This window comes from Sylvia atricapilla, chromosome 3, assembly GCF_009819655.1.
Source record: "Sylvia atricapilla isolate bSylAtr1 chromosome 3, bSylAtr1.pri, whole genome shotgun sequence".
Taxonomy (NCBI): domain Eukaryota; kingdom Metazoa; phylum Chordata; class Aves; order Passeriformes; family Sylviidae; genus Sylvia; species Sylvia atricapilla.
In genome coordinates, this window is record NC_089142.1 from 18,533,113 (window position 1) to 18,555,279 (window position 22,167).

The 22,167-nt window shown below is 36.5% G+C and overlaps 1 protein-coding gene across 1 annotated transcript in view; it reads left to right on the forward strand.

The window, feature by feature from the left end:
- PXDN (peroxidasin) overlaps positions 1-22,167 on the forward strand; it is an 84,232-nt gene that overhangs the window by 21,200 nt on the left and 40,865 nt on the right. Inside the window, exons 2-5 of the mRNA XM_066314872.1 lie at positions 6,553-6,624; positions 8,252-8,323; positions 14,755-14,826; positions 21,969-22,040. Coding sequence (XP_066170969.1) covers positions 6,553-6,624; positions 8,252-8,323; positions 14,755-14,826; positions 21,969-22,040 — 288 coding nt within the window. The remainder of the gene's footprint in view (positions 1-6,552; positions 6,625-8,251; positions 8,324-14,754; positions 14,827-21,968; positions 22,041-22,167) is intronic.

Genomic DNA, 22,167 nt, shown 5'->3' on the forward strand with positions numbered 1-22,167 from the left:
TAGTTGTGATACTAGACTTGAAATCTCTTTAATTGTCTCATTTCTGTGACACACAGAGTGAGTTTTTTTGTGAATGCCCTGATGTTATGCTTTGCATGCATAATATCTCCCAAGATTAATGTTTTTAATTACATCATCACTTAAAACCATGTTTCTATATTCATGTTACAACTGGCTAATTATGTGTATGTATATAGAGAAAGACGACTATGGAGGAAGCATTAGCATAACATGTTAATTTTGGGGTTGAATTTTTTAATTAAAGATCTTAATATTGTGTCATGACAGGGTTTTTCTCTGACACAGATTAAAATCGAAGAAAATTAAAGCCATTTTTAATATTCTCTCCCTAGCAATGGAGGGATCTTGGGGACATCCTCCAAGCCCTAATAAGTCCCAGAATGCCCAGTCCTCAGGTAGAGATAAGAAGTACATGCTTGGGGAGGATCAAGCAGAGGAGAAGCCCTGGTGTCTTTCCTGCTGCTGCTCCAGCAGTTCTTTATAAGGAATTTTCTCATTTGTCCTGCTTAGAATGACACTTTTTTAATAGCTGCAGACTAATGAGTGCTTATTATTTGAGATCAATAGGTTATCATTGGTGGAGTGATGACCGGGAGTGACCAGTTCTGGTGTTGAGTATCCACAATCTGAACCGAAGGTGGCTGCCTTTTGAGGTGCATGATGAGAGCACACACTACATTCTTCAGGACCCTACATTAAATACATTTGACTTGAAACAGTTGATGATTTTTCTGCATTTGATGAAGCAACAGAATCTTTAAAATTCAAGCATATTCAAAAAAGGATCTGAAATAATATTATTAAAATATGTGAAGTCTAACCCTTTATAAAAGTAATTAAATATGAATCCTTACCTTTCCACCCTGTATGTTGCTTTGCAATAACTAGGGAAAAAAGATTAAAGGAAAAATCCACTTTAGGCTTTTTATATAAAAAGTTACAGTTTTGCATTCAGTGCATGGTTTGATCTAAGTAAAAACAATCCCTTCTCTCACAGAGATTCCTGTATTTCAAACAGAAACTTCTTTAATTCTTCTTGTAAGTTGCTTGATGTTTAAGGTCAATGTTGTACTCTTGGCTGTGTACCCTGTGTGACTGTCATGTACCAAATATTTATAAAGGTCTTTGGTTTTTATAAAGTGTTATTTTTTAAACTTGCTATGAATTCATATGGCCCAGTGTTGCTATACCCCATCAGGATGCTTTAACAGAGAAACCCTATCTTTCATAAAGTGCAAGCTTTAAAGAATGTCCTCCAGTGCCAGGACATGCCACAGAAGCATTGGATCTTATTGGATATAATGTTTTTTAATTTTTATTTACGTAGACATTTTCACTGTGCTTAATTAGATAAAAGTATTGTTAAAAGTTAATTTCTAATGCTAAATTGGAAATAGTTAAAAATGGGCAGTCTAAGGAGAGGAAACAAATGGATGCAGTTAGTTCAGGTAAAGAATTTATTTAGAACAGGATTCATTTTCATCCAGACAAAAAGTGTCTGGAACACATTTCTCATTTGCTTTGTGACAGAAAAGGCAACAGATACAAATATTGTATTTCCTTATACGCCATACATCTGGGTCTCTCAGGTCTCCCTTCCCACAGCCCTGTTCAGGTAACAGCACACTGCAAAGCGAGTGTGTGTGTACACTGGCACGTGTCCTGACACGGCTGTGTGCAGGGCTGTGGGACCATGGCCATTCCGAGGCGCTGGAATGTGAATCTCAAGGGCATCCAATTGCTAAATTGACCGTCTGCTCCCTGGCACGTTCTTGGCCCACGCGGCCTCGCGCTCTGCCGAACATTTCCTGGTCGTGCTCCATGGATTAGCACAGAGCAGAGCTCCTCAGTGGAGCCAGGAAAATAACCCTGAGAGTATTCAGTTTACTGCCTGTAATGGACATGCTTTGTTTGTGTTATTCAGGCAGGACATGCTTGAAAATGACGGGCTTAGCTTCTGTGGGAGCCTGTGCAGCGGAAGTGGATTTTTCAACATGAATTATGTTGTCTACAATTTTAAGAAGTAAATGTTTTCACTTTGAAACACATAATAAAAGAGACAATCTGAATTAGGTGTATTAGATTTTTATTTTAAAAACCAAATGCATAACATTTAGCTTTGGATTGTTATGCAATAGTTGTAATATACCCTCAAATTCAATGCCGTCATCACAGGTGATTGCATTTCTTTAACTGGTTGTTTCATTTGTTGTTTAGATATTAGGAGGGGGAAAAATGACCAAAAAAACCCAGAATGGCTTCCCTCAGTCAGCTGTTTTAACCTCTGGTGCACTCAGGATGGTCACTGGGAGTCAGGCACACTCTGCCCCAAAGCACAGCATCCAGGCAGGATATGTCAGTTTGTAAGAGTGAAATGGGGAGCAGCAAAAAAAGTGAAAGAGAATTGAATGGGCAGGGAACAGGCTTTTGTGAGTGAAAGTCATGTGGCACAGCTGGGCTAGAACTAGGCAGAAAACAAGGGTCAAGAAGCCTCATCATTCTGATTGACCATACATTATTTCAGCAACACAAAATGGTTTTGAAGATCTGCTCCATAATGGCCTGCTTGTGCTACCCGTAATCATTTAGCACAGTCCTCATTCCTGCCATTCACTCTGCAAGGGGTGCTTCTGATGGCTGTTGGGCTTTTGCTCTGAGCCTTTCTGTTCCCTGAAATCATTCTGTTATCATAAGCTGGATATGGTGTCTGTGCTATGGGGGCATGACATTTGAAGCCTGAGAAATGGCACTTCTGTTTAGTATGGAATGAGTTTGTTCGGGTTTTTTTCTACGATGGTATGACAGTGGTGACTTAAGTTTTTTTACTTTTTTTTTCCTTCTACTGAATCTGATTTCTGCCAATTCTGTTTGATGCACTCTTTCACTTCAATAACTAGTCTTGCATATCTTTTCCCCTAGCAGTTGAACACTTGGTTTACAGAGATTTCCTCTATTGTTTATGTGAATGACATATACCACACTCCTTAAACTAATGCATGCAATGTAAATTCTATTTCATTAATCCATTTGCTTATTATCTTGTTATATAGGGAAGTTATGACAGTTTTACAGATTTCTTCTTTAGAAATCTTCAGTGGTTATGATTTAAGTTTTATCTTCTTAATTTTTGAGCTGCTTTACTCTTTATTTGGGGGTATTTTGTTCTGAAAATTAATGAAAATGCTTTGGGTGGACACTGAGAAATGTTACTTCCTTTGAAGAAAGAAATACTCTTTGAAAGAATGGACCAAAATTATAATTTACATTTTAGTAAGATTAAACATTGTCTTTCCCTCCAATTTTAATGTAACTGTAGTACTGACATTGAACAAAACATATTTTTTTATAATTTTACTTACAGATACAAAATATACTGTGCTCTAGAGAAAATTTTTGTTCTGTGTTTTATTGCAGCTCCTTTTTCTCATACCTTTATGTAGAATGAAATGAATGAATAGAATTTCAAACTTGATGTGTCTTTAGCTTTAACAACTTCATATGAGAAGGGCAATAGTGTTAGGAGTTGAGATAAATACCGCTGCATATGGTATTACATGCAGCAATAGTAACCTATATTATTTTGCTTGGTGTTCCTAATCCCCAGTTATCCTTATGAATTACTGCAGAGTAGATTGGACACATCAAAAGGGGGTTCATTTTGTTGCTGACCCAGCGGGCTGACTCCTTGCTTCTGTTCATGAAAGTTAAATTTTCATTTATTGTCTTTGCACCACTGTAGGGAATAGGCTTGCTTTTCATACAGATTAATGTATATTATTTTATATCTTAAAAAGCTGGTTTTTAGAAGTTAAATATTGCTCATTGTAATGGTAGTTTGAAGCTTTTGAAAAACGCTCAGTTTCCGATATTCCATTAATGAATATTTATGCCAGCTGGTGGATGGGGTCCGCCGCTTGGGACCCAGAGAGCCACCGCCACCCCAAAGGATGTCTCGCTAAAGACAGCTCCTTGGGGGGTCAGGGCGCTCCTCAGCTGGCAGAGGGGCTTCTCAGCATCGGGCAGAGCAGTGATTTTTCAGCTCAGTGATTTCAGCTTTCAGTGATTTCAGCTCAGTGCTCTTAGCTCATGCCCTTGTGAGTTAGCCCCTCTTTTAGCCGGCCGTGGTGAGAGAGAGAGAGGTCTCGTATGGAATTTCCGCAGGTGGTACTTTATTGAGAGGGTACCAGCGAAAGGGATCCAGGGACGAGGAACCTCTGCTGACCAGAGGAAACTCAGGGGTTTTTATGGGACACCAGGGTGGGAGGAAAAGGGTACAGAACCAATCAATTGTAACAGATCTACAAAAAATCCCGAGGAGGCTTGTGGGTCTCCAGACAGGTCACCGTAGCTAGGAGGTTTGTCGTTGTCTTAGGTGCTCTGGCTGAAGTTGCGAAATTCTTCCTTGACTCCTCAGCTTGGCTCTCTCCAGGGCAGAGCAGCCGGGGCTCCGCCCACCTCCACAACTATTGAATTTTTTACACTTTTGACTCTTTTAATCAAAACTAAAATGCTGGTTTGGAACACAGTAAACTTTCAGATAATCTACAAAAAGCAAGAAAAATAAAGTGGTATGTCATGTCCAATGATTATTACAGAGAGATCTGCTGTATCCTGTGCAGGATATGACATTTAATGGTTGTTTAGAATATCTCGGCACCTGAGGTTCAGAGGCAGGGGCTCCTTCTCTTCAGGAATACATACATATATGTGTGTCATACATACATTTATATATGTATGACACAAAACATCTTAGTGATGAGCAAATTATAATGCTGTTAAAGTAGAACTAAAGAAGTTGCTTTTGTGAAGAACAAGTTAGAGTTGTGAAAATTTGTGCCTCTCAATCTGGAAATCCTCGATTCACTGAGTGTTTTGTAAGGGGACTGTCTTGCATGTCTACAGGCAGTTTAACTACACATGTAAATAACAGATAGAAGTTTGCATCCCTCATTCATTCCAGTCACTGATCAAGTGTTTTGGTGGAGTGTGATGCACACAGAACCACATGTCTAATCCTTTCCTTGCAATGAACAGTAGGCCATATCCTAAACCATTTATGTAGATTAAGTCCTTGTGAGGCCATTATTCCAGAGCTGAGTAAGTCCTGGTGGGTGGATTCATGAGGAATGATGCTCAAGTATGGTCTTTATAAAAGATTTCAGGCAACTATACCTTGCATTACTACAGCCTTAGCCAGTGGGGCTGTATGGGATTAGCATGCAGCTGATGGTGTCTGCTTTTCTGCTTTTTTTTTTTTTTTTCCTTTGACCAATTTGCAGAGAGACTTTAACATATTACCTGTTAAAATGCAGAGCATATTTGTTTTAATTGAGACCAGGTGTGATGCAAAGATTACAGTTGTGACATGTTGTGTTCTGCTTTTTGAAAGCAATTGGTAAGTATGTGTTCTAAGATATGTGATCCCAGTCTTAGATTTTACTTACTTTCCATTTGCTTCCCCTCTGTTTGCTTACCAGGCACTCTAAGGTCCTGGTGTCCTTGGTCTGTTCCTAGGGAAGAGGACAGAGTTACCACTCTGCTTCCTTTCCCCTGGTCCTGTAGTCCTCCTCTCACCTGAGTGCTTTTCCAGGACAAACCTGTCCATTTTGCATATCAGGCAGAAATTTCCTGGTTGTTTGGGTTCTTTTGCATGGGCTTACTGCTGCTTCTGACCATCAGTTAAACCAATTTTGAGCTGCTGGAGTACAATAGCCAGACATGGGGTCAGGGGAGAACAGGAGATGGCAGAGGTGGGGAGCCCTGCTGCCTGCTCTCAGCAGAACAGAGGAGTGAGACTGGCAGAGCCAAGGTGTTTCCCCACATCCCTGCTCCACTTCCACTTTGCTCCCTGTCCCTGCTCTCTCTGCAGAGCTTTGCTTGAGAAATAGGTTTCCTTTTTCTTGGAGAAGTTCTCATTAAGCTACAGAGCTAACAGGAAACTGAAGGTGGTAGAAATGCATAAAAAATTAAAAGAAAGTAAAATTAAATAAGGAAATGTCTAGCTTCAGGTGGCTGGGTTTACATGTTTTGAAAGCAAGACAACATAAGGCACTTAAGCCTCTTTACTGAGAACTAAAGAATTGAGTAGCTTAAAAGTCTTAACTGTCTCTTCTTTTTCCTGATTTTTTTTCTGATGCAAATATTTCTATATTTGTTTATTTATAAATAAGCATTTTTGTACTGTGGTATTATTTACAAACAAGCTTTTAAAGTACAGAGACAATTCAATTTAGTGAAATATTGAATGACCCATTACAAGTTGCTTGCTTCACTGTGGAAGAGAACATACTTCATGACTACAAATTTAACTTAGATGCAGCCTTCAACTGACCATTGAGGCTGGACTTGGTGAATCCTCTGCCTGAACTTGTCAAATAGCATCTGGATTTGTTTTGCTTTAGTCAAAAACTGTGGTTTATGGATAGAGGCTGATCAGTCATCACAAAAGACTTGTGCTTAGTTCAGTTTTTCATATGAAAAAATACATATCTTTCTTAATAACTTTTTTTTTTTTTTTTAAATATTTTACAGGGACCTAAGATTTAATAGGATTAAAGAAATCCAGCCCGGAGAGTTTAGACGGCTTAAAAACCTGAACACACTGTAAGTTCTTTTTCAAACCCAAGACCCTTTCCCTTTTGACTACATGTGATCAATTTGATAATGTTTCATACTGGCTCACTTTTCACAGGTAAGGAGTCTCATAAATTTGAGCTGTAGCATTTATACAGGTGGAAGAAATGCGGGTTAGGACCAAAACGTTTGAAGGCAAAACCAGGTGTATGTCTATCAAAATAAAAAGTATTTGCATACTAGTTTTTTATTAATATACTTTAATTGAATTTAATGAAAAATGCAGATCATTATTGTATGACTTTTTTTGACATAGTGCTAAATTGCTTTGGTGGACTATCACATAACAAACCATGGAGTTACAAGAAAGCTGTTTAAAGGCCCAGACATGCAAATGTGTTACAGTTACAAAATATTTGACAAATTCTATTATTCTGAACTTTCCTATTCTAATGTGCTTACCAGGACTGGCAGGAGTCAAATGGTTTTGTTCCTACTGATCTGCCTTTCACAGAGGTCTTTGTTATCATATACGATTGTGAAGAAAAGTCTTTCTAAAAGACCTTTTACAACCAATAATACAATTAGTATGAGTATTGTCATTTTAACTTTGTGTCTCCTCTATCATTCTTTCAGGCATCACTTTTAAAACAAATGCATGCATGTTTCTCTGTGATATATTAGCAGGCATGAGGAGGAATTAAGATAAATAGTTATTTTTACTTTTAAGTGTACATAACTTATGATTGCAGATGTGATTGTTTCCCAGAACACAAGTAGTGTATGAACTGAAATACAGTAGTGATATCAGTGAGCTTTGGATAGCTATTTATCTGCAGTCACATCATGACAAATACACTGACACCTCTTGTACTCTTATGTTCACACCAGAAGAAATGATAAGACTTTCCCCAAAATGTATGTTGTCCAAATCTGTGCTGCCAAGATATTCTTACTAACTGTCCCTATTTCCAGCCTCCTTTGATCATACCTCTGTTTGCAGTTGATCCTCAGTTTTCTGCCAGATAGCCAGCTCAAGTTTAACTGTCCACTTCACTGATATGATATCCACAAGTCCCAGATAAAGACGGAATACATGAAGTTTGAATTCTCTTCCCTTTGTAAAACCAGTGTATGAGGGATGTGTGCAAATCTGTACATACAGACAGTTGTGTTCCTGTCTGATATAAAGGGCCCAGTACACAAAACACTGCTAAGAAACATCTAGGAAAAGTCACTTCAATGCACCTGCTAGTGACAAATCTTTGTTTTTATCAATTTCAAACTGACGCGTGGACTTGATGTAGAAGGTTTTTTCCCCCCTTCGTCTACATCTCAGATACTTGCAAGAAACTACATTATTCCACTTCTGGGTGGGTCTTTGTTTTTTGTTTGGGTTTGGGCTTTTGTTTGTTTATCTTTGCTGCTGTATTCATGGTTGTTTTTTGGGGTTTTTTTAAATTCTGTCTAATTTTTTCAGATTTTCACCTGCAAGATAATGGGTGAGCCCTGTAAGCACATACCCTTTTTTTCTCTAACAGTTACTCTTAGGGGAAAAAGCATTTTCTATTTAATATTATATTGCCCCTGCTTTTATACTTTTTTCCCCTAGTGTTTATTTATGTTAAAATAAATGGTGGTTTATTTCTTTTTGTAGGCTTTTAAACAACAACCAAATCAAAAGAATTCCTAGCGGAGCGTTTGAAGATCTTGAAAATCTGAAATATCTGTAAGTTAAATGAATACCCTTTTCTTCATCACTGTGTAACAGCTTCTTCACTGGGAAGGTGTTCTAATCTGAGATGGTGATTTCTGACTTATCAAATCAGGAGATAAATTGAACCAAAAATCTGTGAAATGAATTTATGGGGTGGTAGCAACTGTGTTTCTCTAAGTAGTTACTAATAAAACACTGCTATCTGTAGGCAGTACATTTTAAAGGACTTACTAGTTGCTGTTTATTATATGCAAGTTATAATTTAAAAAGGGATATGTTGAAAGGTGTAGGAAACTGCCTCTTCAATGGTTCACTGAAATCTCCACACAGGTTCTTTTTGTCTTTTGAAAAGTGGTTTAAATGTAGCTAAATAAATTAATTGTATAAACACAATCCAAGGGTTGTGTCTGCAGAAGCTTGTAACCTACCTAAGCTTATTAATTATCCCTAATTTTTTCACTGAATTCATAAATGAGAAATTCAGTCAAACCCAAAATACTAGAATATGTATATGATTTGCTGTTACTTCTAGGTCTTCAGTCACCCTGTATATCTTAAGCCCAACTTCTCTTTTTTTAACAAACATACAAAGGATATTAATTCTGTGAATAAACAAAAGGCTTCAAAAATGGTTTTTTTTGTCTGTATAAGAGACTAAAGCTGCATAGTAAGTTGTCATGGAGTCTCAGCTCTAGTTTCTGGAGTGGACCTTATGGAGTGTCATTTAGAAAAGTTTCACTCCACTGTCTTGGAGTACTGATTGATGGTCACTTGAATGATGTACAGAAAAAAAAGAAAAAAGGTCACCTTGAGATTTCATTGCTTTGGAAACAGTTAAGAAGCTGAATTTTCCATTCAGTTTCCAAGAATGCAACCAGAAGACCTCTAAGGAGGTGGCAGCAGGGAGAAAATTGCTTAAATTTGTGCAGATACATTACCTGTTTTTCGAAGTTGTGCTTGATTACGTTTCCTGGTCTCATTTTTATGTGTATTGTCTTTCAGTAATCAAATTGTTTAACCTATACACAATAGGAAGGAAAAGAATATTGAACAGATTGTTGCCAATGAATGATTAAAGTCCATGATGATTGTGTTTGTTACAAGAAATGTTTGCATGATGGTTCTGGTAGTGTAATACATAAGGTTTTACTGTGTGAGGTTTGCTAAACTTCTTTCCACAGTTAGCAGCTGTACAAAGTTTTTTTTTTTGATTGTTATTACTTCTTTGTTTTTACATGCTTGCCATTGCTCAGATGTAGTAAACATGAAATAAAGCTCAATGATGCAGTGTCTTCAGTTCAATGATAGAGTGAAAAAAGATAACTGAGCTCTGATTTGTTTTCATATACGTGTAATAATGGTTGTCAGTATCCATACTATGAAGAGGAAGATCTTTTTGTTTTCTTATTGTTCCCTGGAAAATTTAAATATAAGGTTCAGTGTGGTAATTCAACTGCAGAGAGCTCTTTAAAGCTATCCTTTGTTTTACGAAAAGAAACTTAAAGGGTTTTTTTACCTGTTTCAATGGCTGTGACAAATGTTTAAATTGTAATGAAAGTTACAAAATTTCTGGTAGTGGTCAGGTTATCAATGCAGAAGACATAAATGTAACAAATCAATACCTTCAGCAATGAAAGTTTCAGCTAAGTGACTGCTAACATTTCATTTCTGTGAAATGAGGGGAACAAAACAAAATATTTCTTTCTAATAGGATCCACCAAAGTAAAAATCGGGGGGAGAGATTGGACAAAAGTTAGAAATACTGGTCAGAATGTACTATTATAAAGTCAAATCACCATGTTTATCATGCAAACCTAACTTGTACAGTCATGTTTCATAAAACTAGATCATTGATCCATGATGTTACTTCTGTTCTCGTGACAACTTGTACTGGATTGCCTGTGGTTCTGAAAATATAATATAATATAATATAATTCCTAGACTAATTTAAAAAAAAAACTGTCATTTCTCAGTGGCCCTGGTTTAGTAAAATGTGAGTATATATAAATATAAAAGCTATAACAATTAGTAAACATGCATGTAGAAAACTAATAAAATATTTACAATTATATATTTTTATAAAAAATATATAAAGTATAATGCAGCATATTTTTTTAAAAGCTGGTCTCTGATAGATCCATGTTAAGATCCATTCCTGTATGATTGATGAAGATCACCTTTTTTTGCTTTCAAACAAAAATTTTTTGAGCATCACAATTTTCAAATGCTTCTTTGTACTATTCCTTTCTGAAGCTGAGCTTAAAGTTTTATGAGGAGTATATGTTACGAGAACTATCTGTCTGAAGAACATATTTTGACAAAGAGTAGTATTTTCTCATTTTTCTCTGCATTGTAAGTATTCATCATTGTAAAATCAGTCTTTACATCATAAAAAGAAAATTCTGCACAAAATTTTGAACCATTTTTTGGATATTTTTATTATCTTGTTCTTTATGTAATTGAAATACTGGCAATATAAAAGCAGGTTTTTGTGATGTTGCTGTACTGGGTAGTAATTTGGTTTTGTATTAATATACAAAAGGCTGGAAAGAAAGAAATGTAAGTATTTTTGTTTTGTTGTGAAACTAAAAGGCTATCTTTTTTTTTTTTTTTTTTTTTTTTTTCTTGACTGCTTTTCTGTCTATCTGTCTTTACTCCATATACTTTAGTCTTGGCAATGAGGCTCTTTAGTAAGCTTCCCAACCTTATAATATAGATTCAGGTAAATTTGTGGAAAATTGATAGGATAACTCTTCCTAAGCCTAAAAGTCAGCAGTTTATTCTCCAGAAGAGACAGTAGTTGGGAATTGAAGGTGGACACATTATTAGCATTTCAGCATATAGAATAGTAGAAGATTTGGAATCAGAAGTGGAAAACATTAAAGTAAGTTAAAAAATAAAGAATTCAGAAAGAGATATGGAAAAATATACAATCTAGGTTATCTATAAAAAACCCCCCACCTTTCCAGATAAAGAGAACATGTATTAGACGTTTACAGAGCGGTGAGCTAGAAGACAAGGTGAAGGAAGTTAAAGAAATAAAACTGAGGAATGAAATTAACTTTGTCAACAACATTGTTTGCTTGGTATGAAATGCACGGATGAGGAAACAGACATGAAAGTATTACCATAAGCATGGTAAATGGTAATTAAGACTGTATGAAGTGTATCAGTTCCAGAAATGCTAACAGGGAGCATATAAGTTTTGTTTTGTGTCTGGTAGATGAAGTAATAGCAGTAGATGCTGTGTTAGAGGTTGGCCAAAATGCAGAGTTCCTGACCTCAGCCTTTCAGAATGGGAGTAGCTTTCCTGCTGTGCCTTCTGCCACTCTTGCTGTCTTGGTCATGTTACTTTGTCCTCCAGGCACCTCCAGCGATTCCAGAAACTCTTTTCTTTGCAATTCATGTTACTGGTTCTGCTGTCTCCTTCATGTTCCTATGGAAACCTCTCTTTGAGTGTTTATTTACTTGTGAGATTTAACTCTACAATGCCTGGTACATTTTGCCTGTTTGTTCCCTGCAGTTCCAAACAAATATACCTGGATCTTACTTTCCTTGAATCACATGATTTTTAATATAACCCATTAAAAAAAGAAAAAATGAACCCCCCAATAATATCCTCATAGGCAATCTAGCAGGCTTAAGCAGCTTTTAATTAAAGCTATTTTTTCTCCCAAATTTTCTGGTAACTGAATACTTATTTGTTAATTTCTTAAGTGTATGACCAGTACCTCTGATCTCTAGCAGCCTTGCTTGGATTTCTGGAAAAAAATGCTCTTATTTATTTATTTATTTATTTATTAAATTCTAAAAATAGGTATTATTAATTGTCCAAAAATAATTTAATATCTTAATAGAATATATCCCTTTTTCATCTTCATCCACTGTTTATTCATCTTCTGTAAAATTCTAATACTCTGTTCTGTAAGAGAGCTTTTAGGTAAATTAAATGATAAATTATTTTTCCCTAATGGCACTAAAATTGTTTTCTGATAATGTAATTGAGATAACTTTTGAGAATGTTTGTTAAAATTTAGGAGTGTTTACAGAGTTTTACTTCTATAACACCGTATGTGCACAGTGCCATTTTAGAGGGACAAATATTTTTTGTGGGTGATACTTAATTCTACTTTGTATTCCATTATATCTCTTTCCATTAGGCAAATAATTATATATTTTTCTTTCTGTTAATATTCTCAGTGAAAGAGCTAGTCAATTAAATGGAACTCTGGTTAACACATTTGTCACAGGACATGTAGCCCTGAGGTTGCTGGGGTTTCTCTGTGAAGGGAGGATATGGTTGACTGAGGTTGGTTGAGTTTCCTGAAGCTGAGGGTTTTCTGGTCAGAGTGGAAAAATCTCTGGTTTAAAGCTGAATCCCAAATAAAGGCTCACTGCAGTGGCGTGGTAAGAACTCCTAAAGGCTTCTCCCTTCCCTTCAGTATGATGGTAAAAGCCTGTAATACTACAGTCATTATCCCAATCTAACTCACCTCTGGTTTTCACTCTCTACCTTCTTTTGCCTGCAGAGAGTAAATAAAAGTTATGTGAATGATTGTGGCAAAACTTTATTAAAAATCGGATTAATTCAGATTTTTTGAATAAAATTGTTGAAATGCCCACAAGAAACAATTAACTGAGGGTGATTATCAAAACTGTCTTACGCCCACTTTGGTTGTCTGGTCTTTTGTCCAGAATTTTAGTACTCAGAAATAAGAGGGATTTCCACACTGCCAAGTGGAATTAAGTGTATTAAGAAAGATTAAGAAAGCTGTTCAGTCCTCGAAATTTTCTAAGGATTGAAAAGGTGTGTTTAAATTGTAATGACTCTGATCCGCAAATGAGTTGGTAAATCTAAACCAAAACAAATATTTAATATTCATTAAATACTTTTTTCCAAGTTGAATAAAAACCAGTTCTGCATATAAAATCACTGTTTTCAAGTTATTTTTAAAGTTTTTACAGTAATTTCACATGACAGTGATTTTTCCTGGTTTTGAATATTTTAAAAAACCTCAAAAAATTTTACTTCCATGTTACCTATTCTTGGAAGGACTCTGATTTTTTTATTGAGATGCATATCTACATTAATAAAGCACACAGGAATCTCTGTAAATTAATATGTTGGATTCTCAGCAAGCAGTGCATTGGAAAAGTTAATTTAGACGCAAAAGAATGATACTACTCCTTATTGTTCCCCAAAGTTGTCATTAGTTGAATATCAAATACCTACACCTTCTTTCCTTGTTAGGGCCTATTGTGAAATGTTGTCCATTGTCACATCAGTGTAAAAACTGCCACCACCTCCAGCAGAGCCAGTATTTTTTCTGTTGCATCAAAAGGAGTTTGCAGTATTTCCAGTAAGTTACTGAAAACTGTAATAACAGAAAACCCAAATAACTACTAATAAGATGCCTGCTAATAAAGTCATTTGTGGTACAAAGTCTCTTCATGCCCGTTTCATAGAAACCCATGCCTGATTAACTGAGTTTCAAATCATTTGTCAAGTAATTGTGAAATAGTTCTTAACCACAAACCTGTGCCTATCCTAACACAAAATGGGTGACTGACACTGAACCCCCAAATTTTCATTTGCTGCCTCCACACAGAAACTATAGTCATTGGCTAAACTGTGATTTTTCTCCAATATCCCCTCACTAAACCATCCTTGCTGCTAAGAGCGTGATGAACATGAGCACATACACTGATCCTTCCTGATTTCTTTCAATTCCGTAAAAAAGGTGTAGACAACATGTGTTATCATACTGATACTCTGCATGTTTATTCTTTTTATATTATGGAGTATCAGTGGGGACTTAATGTCCATCTTCTGCACAGTGATAAAACAAATACACAGTGCTGCTTTGTGCACTTTTTCTGGATGCAATACCAATATTCTAACTTGTATTTTTTTGTGAATATTCCAAAGGTGACACAGGTGGAGTTACAGAAATTTCTCACTGTTTGTTCTCCAAGTCCAGTAAAAGACTCACTCTATCCTAATTTGAATATTTGTACCAGTATTCAGATGAGATAATTTAAAGAAAACAAGAGGCCAGTGGCATCCCTGGTGTGTTCTGGTAAAGGCACTTCCAATGCAATTCTGTCCCATTGAATTGAATTTATTTTGACTTTTGGCAAACCAATCAAGCACACAAGGGACAAAAATCTTGTGAGTAATACCATGAGCACTGGGAAGCCCAAGTCCATCCGGGTATCAGCCTCAGGGCCTTCAAGGCCCCAGACTTTTGTCTTTCCTAGTAGTCATTTGGGATGAAATCTCAAGGACAGAATATTTTTATGTTTTTAGTTTTTGATTTGTTTTTTTTTTTTTTCTAATATGTAGTTGAAAAACTGTCTTCATGTGTCAACTTAATTCTTCTTTTCCACCTTCATGTAGCTCTTGTTTGTGTACTAATATTACTGATTGTTTCTTGTTTCAGCTATTTGTACAAGAATGAAATCCAGTCAATTGACAGGCAAGCATTTAAAGGACTTGCCTCTCTAGAACAACTGTAAGTGCCTTTTCTGTGCTGTCATCTTCATGGTTCCCCTGCAGAGGAAAAGTGCACGCCTTGATCCGTACACCCTACCTGCATGCTCTGCATGTCTGCACTCCCTGGGTTGGACAGAGAGCCCCATAATCATTTGCATGTGAAAAACCACAGTTGATCTCTGTGTCAAATTCCTCATTTCTATGTTTGTCTTTTATTTGTGATTTGCATTCCTGATGTCCCTATACACTGTTACACAGCTTTGACAAAGGAGAATTATTGTGGAAAATGTTGAAAACTAATGTGTGTTGCTTAGAGATAGATTCTGCTTTCATTTCTGCAGGTTTTTATAATACCTCAATTCCTTTGACTGCAGCAGTTACTTTGTTTTACGCAGCATAACTAAAGTTGAATTAGCCTATGCAAGTTCAACCCAGTTTTGTTATACTTTGAAACAAGAATAGCTTTTTAAATTAAAACCTTGCTATTATTTATATGTGTTAATAATTGCCGTACATAAATGTTTAAAAAGTAAAGAAGTCCATCATTTGCAATGTAGATGTTTGAGCAGTGTCCTCCAGAAGGATTGATTAAAATCATACTTCTTCTCCTGTATAATGAAGAATAATTTCTACTGAAAAAGAATGAAGAATGCAGTCCTCAGCATGACAAAACCCAGTTGTATTGATTCCATTAATTTCAACAATATTTTGTTTTCTAATCACTATAGGAGAGACATATTTGTTTTATGATCACTCTAGCAGAGACATATGAATTGGTGGTGTGAGTCCAGAGAAGGGCACTGAAGGGGCTGGAGCACAAATCCTGTGAGGAGCAGCTGAGGGAGCCTGGGATTGTTTAGTCTGGAGAAAAGAAGGCTCAGTGGAGACCTTATTTCTCTCTACCACTCCCTGAAAGGAGGGTGTAGTGAGTTTGAGAGTGGTCTCTTCTCCCAGGCAGCTAGTGACAGGACAAGATGAAATGGCCCCAAGTTGTACCAGGAGAGGTTTAGATTGGATATTAAGAAAAAAAATCATGGAAAGGGTTGTAAAGCATTGAAACAGGCCGCCCAGGGAAGCAGTTGTGTCACTTTTCTTGGAAGTGTTCAGGAAATGACTGGATATGGCACTTTGAGGTCATGGTTTCGTGATGAAAATGATAGTGCTGCTAGGTTGGTGGTTAGACTTGAAAATCCTAAACATCTTTTCTAGCCTTAACAATTCTGTGACTCTGATCAGAAAGCATTGCTCTGTGTTCATTGTGATAATGTTTAGAAAAAGGAAAAAGCTGTATGTAGTTGTTTCACAGTTTGACTACCAAATAACAATAGTAAACCAACAAGTTTTGTAGTGTATAAATTGGAGGCTGAATATAAATTTTTAAACTCCTGAAATGTATCAGTGTATTACAAGTGTTCTGTATGTACCAGTTTCCTTGTTACTGTAAACCTCTAATGGGTATTAGTAGACACAGAGTATATATTAAGTAAAATGACACTTCATATGGGTACAAAATCATACATGCTCCTTTTAGAGTGCAGTAGATGCCTTTTGAAGGAGGAGCTTCAATGTAAAACAGTAGTGTTAATTATAAAAAGTATATAAATATGTTTTTTTTTCCTTAATGCCTTTCTCTTCCTTCTTCTTTTACCCTAGAAATTATTACTGCACCATATTGACAGCAACTGGTAGGGCTTATTTGCATGCTAATAGCAATATTAATTTCTGTGTAGAATTTGGAATACTGAGGCTGATTTATTGAATTACTAATGTTTCCAAAATAATGTTCTTCCCCATGCCACAAGCCTCACATGCTGCAAGTGGCAACATTTGTCCTTCTTGTGTTTTTTTTCTTGTTGATCTATGTTATTACTGAAAAACATAAGTCAATTTGAAATATTAACACCTTCTGAATGCATTTTTCCACTATGTGGCAGTTAAGCCTCTCTGCCTATGGTGATATCACTCTTTATCAGATTAAGCTCGAAGTTTTGAGACACCAACACTATTCAATGTGAAACTGAGATTCAAACTCAGGGTTTGAGTCTCATGTCTAGCTGGGAGGTACAGAAATGGAGCCTGGCAGAATCAACACTCATTGCCTGTCCATGTGTCATGGCAGCACCTGCAGCACCTGGGGAATGGGGTGCAGATACTTCCCACTGCCTGCCTCAGAGCTCACTGCTTTTTAGAGCTCTTCCTCTACTCTCCTAAGCTGAGAGCTTGCCAGGAAGGAAAACGGGAGCACATGAAGCCAATGGCAAGCACAGAAATAATAAATTTATTGGAGAGTACTCTCTGAGAATTTTACTTTACGAGGGATTTGGAATTTATGCATCTTTAGCATTAAAATATGTTCTGACTCTGCAGGGTCTGTTTTATGACATTAGCTTTGGAGAAAAACTGCTGACAAGGGTTACTCTTGGCAAACAAGTTCCCAAGTGTCCTAATTTCAGTTTTGAACTGTATTGACAGTACTAAGTCGATGTTTCTGCATTTGAGGTCTCTGTGGTCTCAAGTTATCAAACACATTTTGCTACTGGTTGTGTTAACTCAGCCAAATGCTGTTCTCAGTGCTCAGCAGAGTTCTCAGAAGTAGGCACCGTGGACCACGTTTCAGGGAAAGACTTGTTTCACAGCAATTTCTCCTACTCCAGTGAAGCAGAATTTAACTGATACTTATTTTAAAAAATACCTGAACAACAAAGCAAACACATTTTTGGTGATTGTTGTTAACAGAAACTAAATGTAGTTAGATTTTGGAGGCCTGTTGCATGTGTATGGGACAAAACCCCCCAAGTATTTACTGCAGCTGGCAGGTTCCTCCTTAAAACTCTGAAGCAGAATTCTTAGCTGCTGATGTAGTCAAAATAGCTTTTCCTTTGGAAATTTCTGCCAAGTGAATAAGATCTTTGAAACCTGTAAGTGCTAGGGTTAATTCTGAAGAAAAATTGGCAGTTTTAGGTACTCGAACACACTGAGCCATACATATTTCATCACCTAACTTTTCACCTGTGGCTGGGCATGAAGGGAGAGAGCTGATGAAAAGTAGCTGCTTAGTACCAGTTTAGACACTGTTAAATCTGCAAGACATATGTTTGGGTCTGGCAAAGACAGCAGAAAGCTTCAGGAAACTTACATTTTTTCAGAGCAGCAGCCGGAAGGCAGACAGAACACCAGAAACTGTGTGCCTGGGCTTAGACAACTGCCCTGTGCCTCTGTGTGCCTGGGCTTGACAACTGAATCCCGCCTGAAATGTCACTAATACCCTGCCTGGGAGGGCATGAGTTTGGATCCCAGGATCTAGCTCTAAATGGAGTCATTTCCAGATGTGTATACATTGCTTTGCTTCCAAATATCTGTCATATTTTAGAGATCTCAGCTTAGGAGTTGTATGTATCAGGGACAAAAAGTGTACTCTCCAGTATTTAACTAGAGGGATCCCCAAAAGTTAATGGAATTATTTAAATCTGTTTACCTAATCCTACTTATGCATTTTCTTTTAACTTTCATATTAACTTACTAATTTTGTTCTTTATAAGCTGTTATTAGTTATGATGTAGTTTTTGTATGTCTATAGATATTTAGGGGGAATTAATAGACAAAAACCTCAACTAACATATAGTGATACAATTTGTTATGTTGTTTATTTACCTCAGATCAGTTTTGAGTATTTTCGAAGTGTTGCTATTTATTTTCTTGTTTTATACTACAAGTGCCTGATTTTTGCATAACTCTGTATCAGCAGTTATGCACATTTAACACAGAGAAGTCTGTGTAAAGTTGCTGCTAAAACTATCTGTGGGAAGGAATAATGAAAAATAATTAATTAATAAACAAATGAACCCAAAGTATGACAGGGGCCTTGAGAAGTATATACTTATTATTCTACTGTAAGATCAGCTAGGGACAAGAAATTGGAATCAGATACTTGTCTAGCTTTATTTTAAAAGTCTTCAGTGAGGATTCCATGACCTCCTTAAGTATCCTGTTCCAATATTTTATATCAATACCACAACATACATTTAAATCCTTTTCCTTGTGGTTTAAGGCTGCTACTTGTTGTCTCTGAGCAGGGAAAACTCTTTGATAAATTTGGAACATAGATGTTTGTTCATTCTCTTTCAGATAATCAAAAGGGCAAACATAAGTATTTTCTTCTGTTAATTTCTTGATAGCGAGTTTAGATTTAGAGAAGAAAGACATGTAGATATTTAAAAATCACTCTTGCATGCCTTTTCTTTCAATTTTCATTCTGAAAGTCTTTTTAATCTCTAATTTATTACATGATGCCACCATTTTTAGTGTTTTGTATTCTGAACATAAAAGGTGACTATAAAGATGTGCCAATGTGAGACTATTTCCTGAATATGATTACCTTTAAAGTGAATTTTAAATCTAAGAAATTACCATATTAATTAAAATACTAAAATATACCTTTACAAAACTTAAATGTGGTACATAGAAGTAAATTATAGAAGTGAGAAACCTAAGTGATAAAACAGGATTAAAGTGTAGGTCATAATGCCAAGGATTTTTTATTGTCTTTGTTGTAGACCTAAAATGCAATCTGGTTTCTGCATCTATTTATTTTGAATTACAAATTATTTTGGCCAGATACTTAACACCCTGTTGTGTTAATAAATTGCGTGGTAAGTTGCTCAGGACTTTTTTAGGTCATCATTTAAAGACCTGCAAAACCCAAGTAACTTGTATATATATATATAACTTGTATAGTTATATATAACTACTATGAAGCAATTAAGAGTATTTTCCAGCTGGATTTCATTATTTGATTTTTTTGAGCTGCTTTAGACAATGTGATACCTGATGGGGAAAACTTAGCTGTTATAATGTTCATCAGCAGCTGAATTATTGTGTTTGTATCTGCAGTGATGTGAGCTTGTAAACAAGGCAAGATTTATAACAGAAATATTTTTTAAATCTGTTTGGAAAAACAAGGTGACTTTTCAGGCACCTATTGATTACATCTGTAATTCTAATAGCAAGTACTATACCTACTAATCTAAATTCTAACACCTGAGTACTAAACAGCCATTATGGGCTGCTGCTTTGAGTTTTGCAATGTATACACTACTTAAACCATCTGAGAGAGGTATTTTTTTCCCTTTCTTATTTCACCCTGATTTGTGACCCTGAAGAAGGGGTTGTGTGCCTCAGTGTGTCTGCTTTTACCAATGTTATTTTTTCTTCAAATAAGAGGTGCCTACAAATCTTGCCTTGTCAATGCCAAAGAAGATTAATTATTTTAATAATTAAAGATTAATTCATTTGGAATATATAGAGGTGTTTGCAAGATGCTCACAAGCCATAAAAATACAAGTAGAATTAAGAAAGTTGAAAAGACAAAAATCACTGCTGCCTGCAAAAGAAGTAGTGTTTGCAATTTTTTTCCAAAATGAAAGCTGCTTCAGAGGTGACAAATCCTATAGCTGTGCCTGGTTTCTCCCTTTGTCCTCTTTCATTGCAGCGATCCCCACCTTGCCTTGGCCCCTCCCACATGCTGCTCCTTCTGGACGATGGATGAGCAGAGCCGTGGCTCCTGGCAAACTGTGCCTGCCCACCTCATGATGAGCCATGCCCAGTCCTTGTCCTGCCAGTTGTTCCTCACTGAGGTCACTTCTCATTCTGAATGAACCTTGCAGGAAATATCTGCCTCTGAGATCTCTCATTTTAATTTAGAAGAAATCACCCTGTATTTTTAAAGGGGAAGTGAAAGCTGGCAGTCACAGCAAGGTTCTTCCAATTCTTCATGCTAACAAGACCGTATGCTTTATGCTCAGTATACTCTGTGGCCGCGCCTTGCACTGGCAGTAGGCAGTCTTGACACTCTGATGTGCTTGATCACGCCCGTGCTGATTTATTGGCTTTTTCTGTGGTCCCCATTCACTGCTCCCTGGCATCGCTCGCTGGCTCGTGCTTGTCCTGGGAGGCTGCCAGGCATGTGCCTGGCTTCCCTCTGCACGCGCCTTCCAGGGCTCCCTGCAAGGGCTTGGCCAGAGTCACCACTTCTTCCCGCTTTTCTCCCTGCGCAGCCACCATCTGGCTCAGCACAGGAAAATCCTCATGTCCCTGTCCTTTTCATGCTGAGGGATTGATGTTTCAGAAGATACTGAGCTCTGAGTTGTTCTCACTGTTTTTAAATGACAGGCGTTGTTGTTCTTCAGACTGTAGTGATTTCTGTATGTGCACATTCTCCAGAGGTTCCTGGGTTCGTCAGAGGTCAAATAGGAAACCAAAGAGTTTTGAGTACATTTGGATATAATCAGGATCTAAAGTCTATAAATAATTTTCACAGTTCCTTGTGCTGGTCTTATCTATTGCATCTTGTTTTTTCATCTGCAAGGTTAAGGAGTATCTCCACAAAATAGTCAGTGCTGGCAGGATCCTGCCTTTGCAGTCCATTTTCAAACAGTTACAGATTAGTAGTCTGGTTAATTGTCTTGTTATGTTAACTTTCTCGATTTTACAGCATTAACAGCTCTATAGATTTGTTGTTGTGTAATGCTAATAGCTTGCATAAGCATCAAGAGAGCATCAAACAGAACCAATGCTAGGAAGCCCTTTGTCCAAAGTCAAATTAGTCAAACTTGAGTTTATATTACAAATTTGGTTTTGAGAGTGTTCACAGCTTTAAATGCCAGTGTTCGTGGACTAGAGAAGGTTATTTCTCAGCATCTTTTGAAATTTTCACTCACTGAAATGAAAACATTTGCCTATGAAAAATGTTATTGTACTGGAAGCTGTAAGTGTTTTCTAAATAACCTCTAACATTTTCCTATAGAAAAATAATAATTTTCTTTTTTCAATTAATTTTTTCAAGCATGCATACAATGAACATCAGACTTGGCAAAAAAGTGTTTAAAGTATTATCTCCAAAATCTCCAAAGCAATGTTTAGGGGTTTTTTGTTTAAATATGTACACACACACTCACTATAGTGATCTGCAAACCCTTCTTCATTTGTCACGTCTTTTATTTCTCAGATTCAAGTATGAGATTCAGATGATAATAGAAAAAAAGCTGCTACATCACTATGCCCTTTTAGATCTGTAAAGAGTATGGAAACAATAAATTCTTTAAAATATCTCACCAATTAAGAAAATTGTTTCAGTATTTTTCTTTTTTTTTAACATATTTTCAGGTATCTGCACTTTAATCAAATAGAAACGTTGGAACCTGAATCCTTTACTCATCTTCCAAAACTTGAAAGGCTGTAAGTTTGTTTTTCTTGGGGTAAGATTCAGAAGACAGCTTGCTTCCTTGTTTGAATTAAATCAAGCGTTTGAAACTAAAAAAATAATATTTCTATCATTGCCATAGATTATTTTTAATCCATTTTT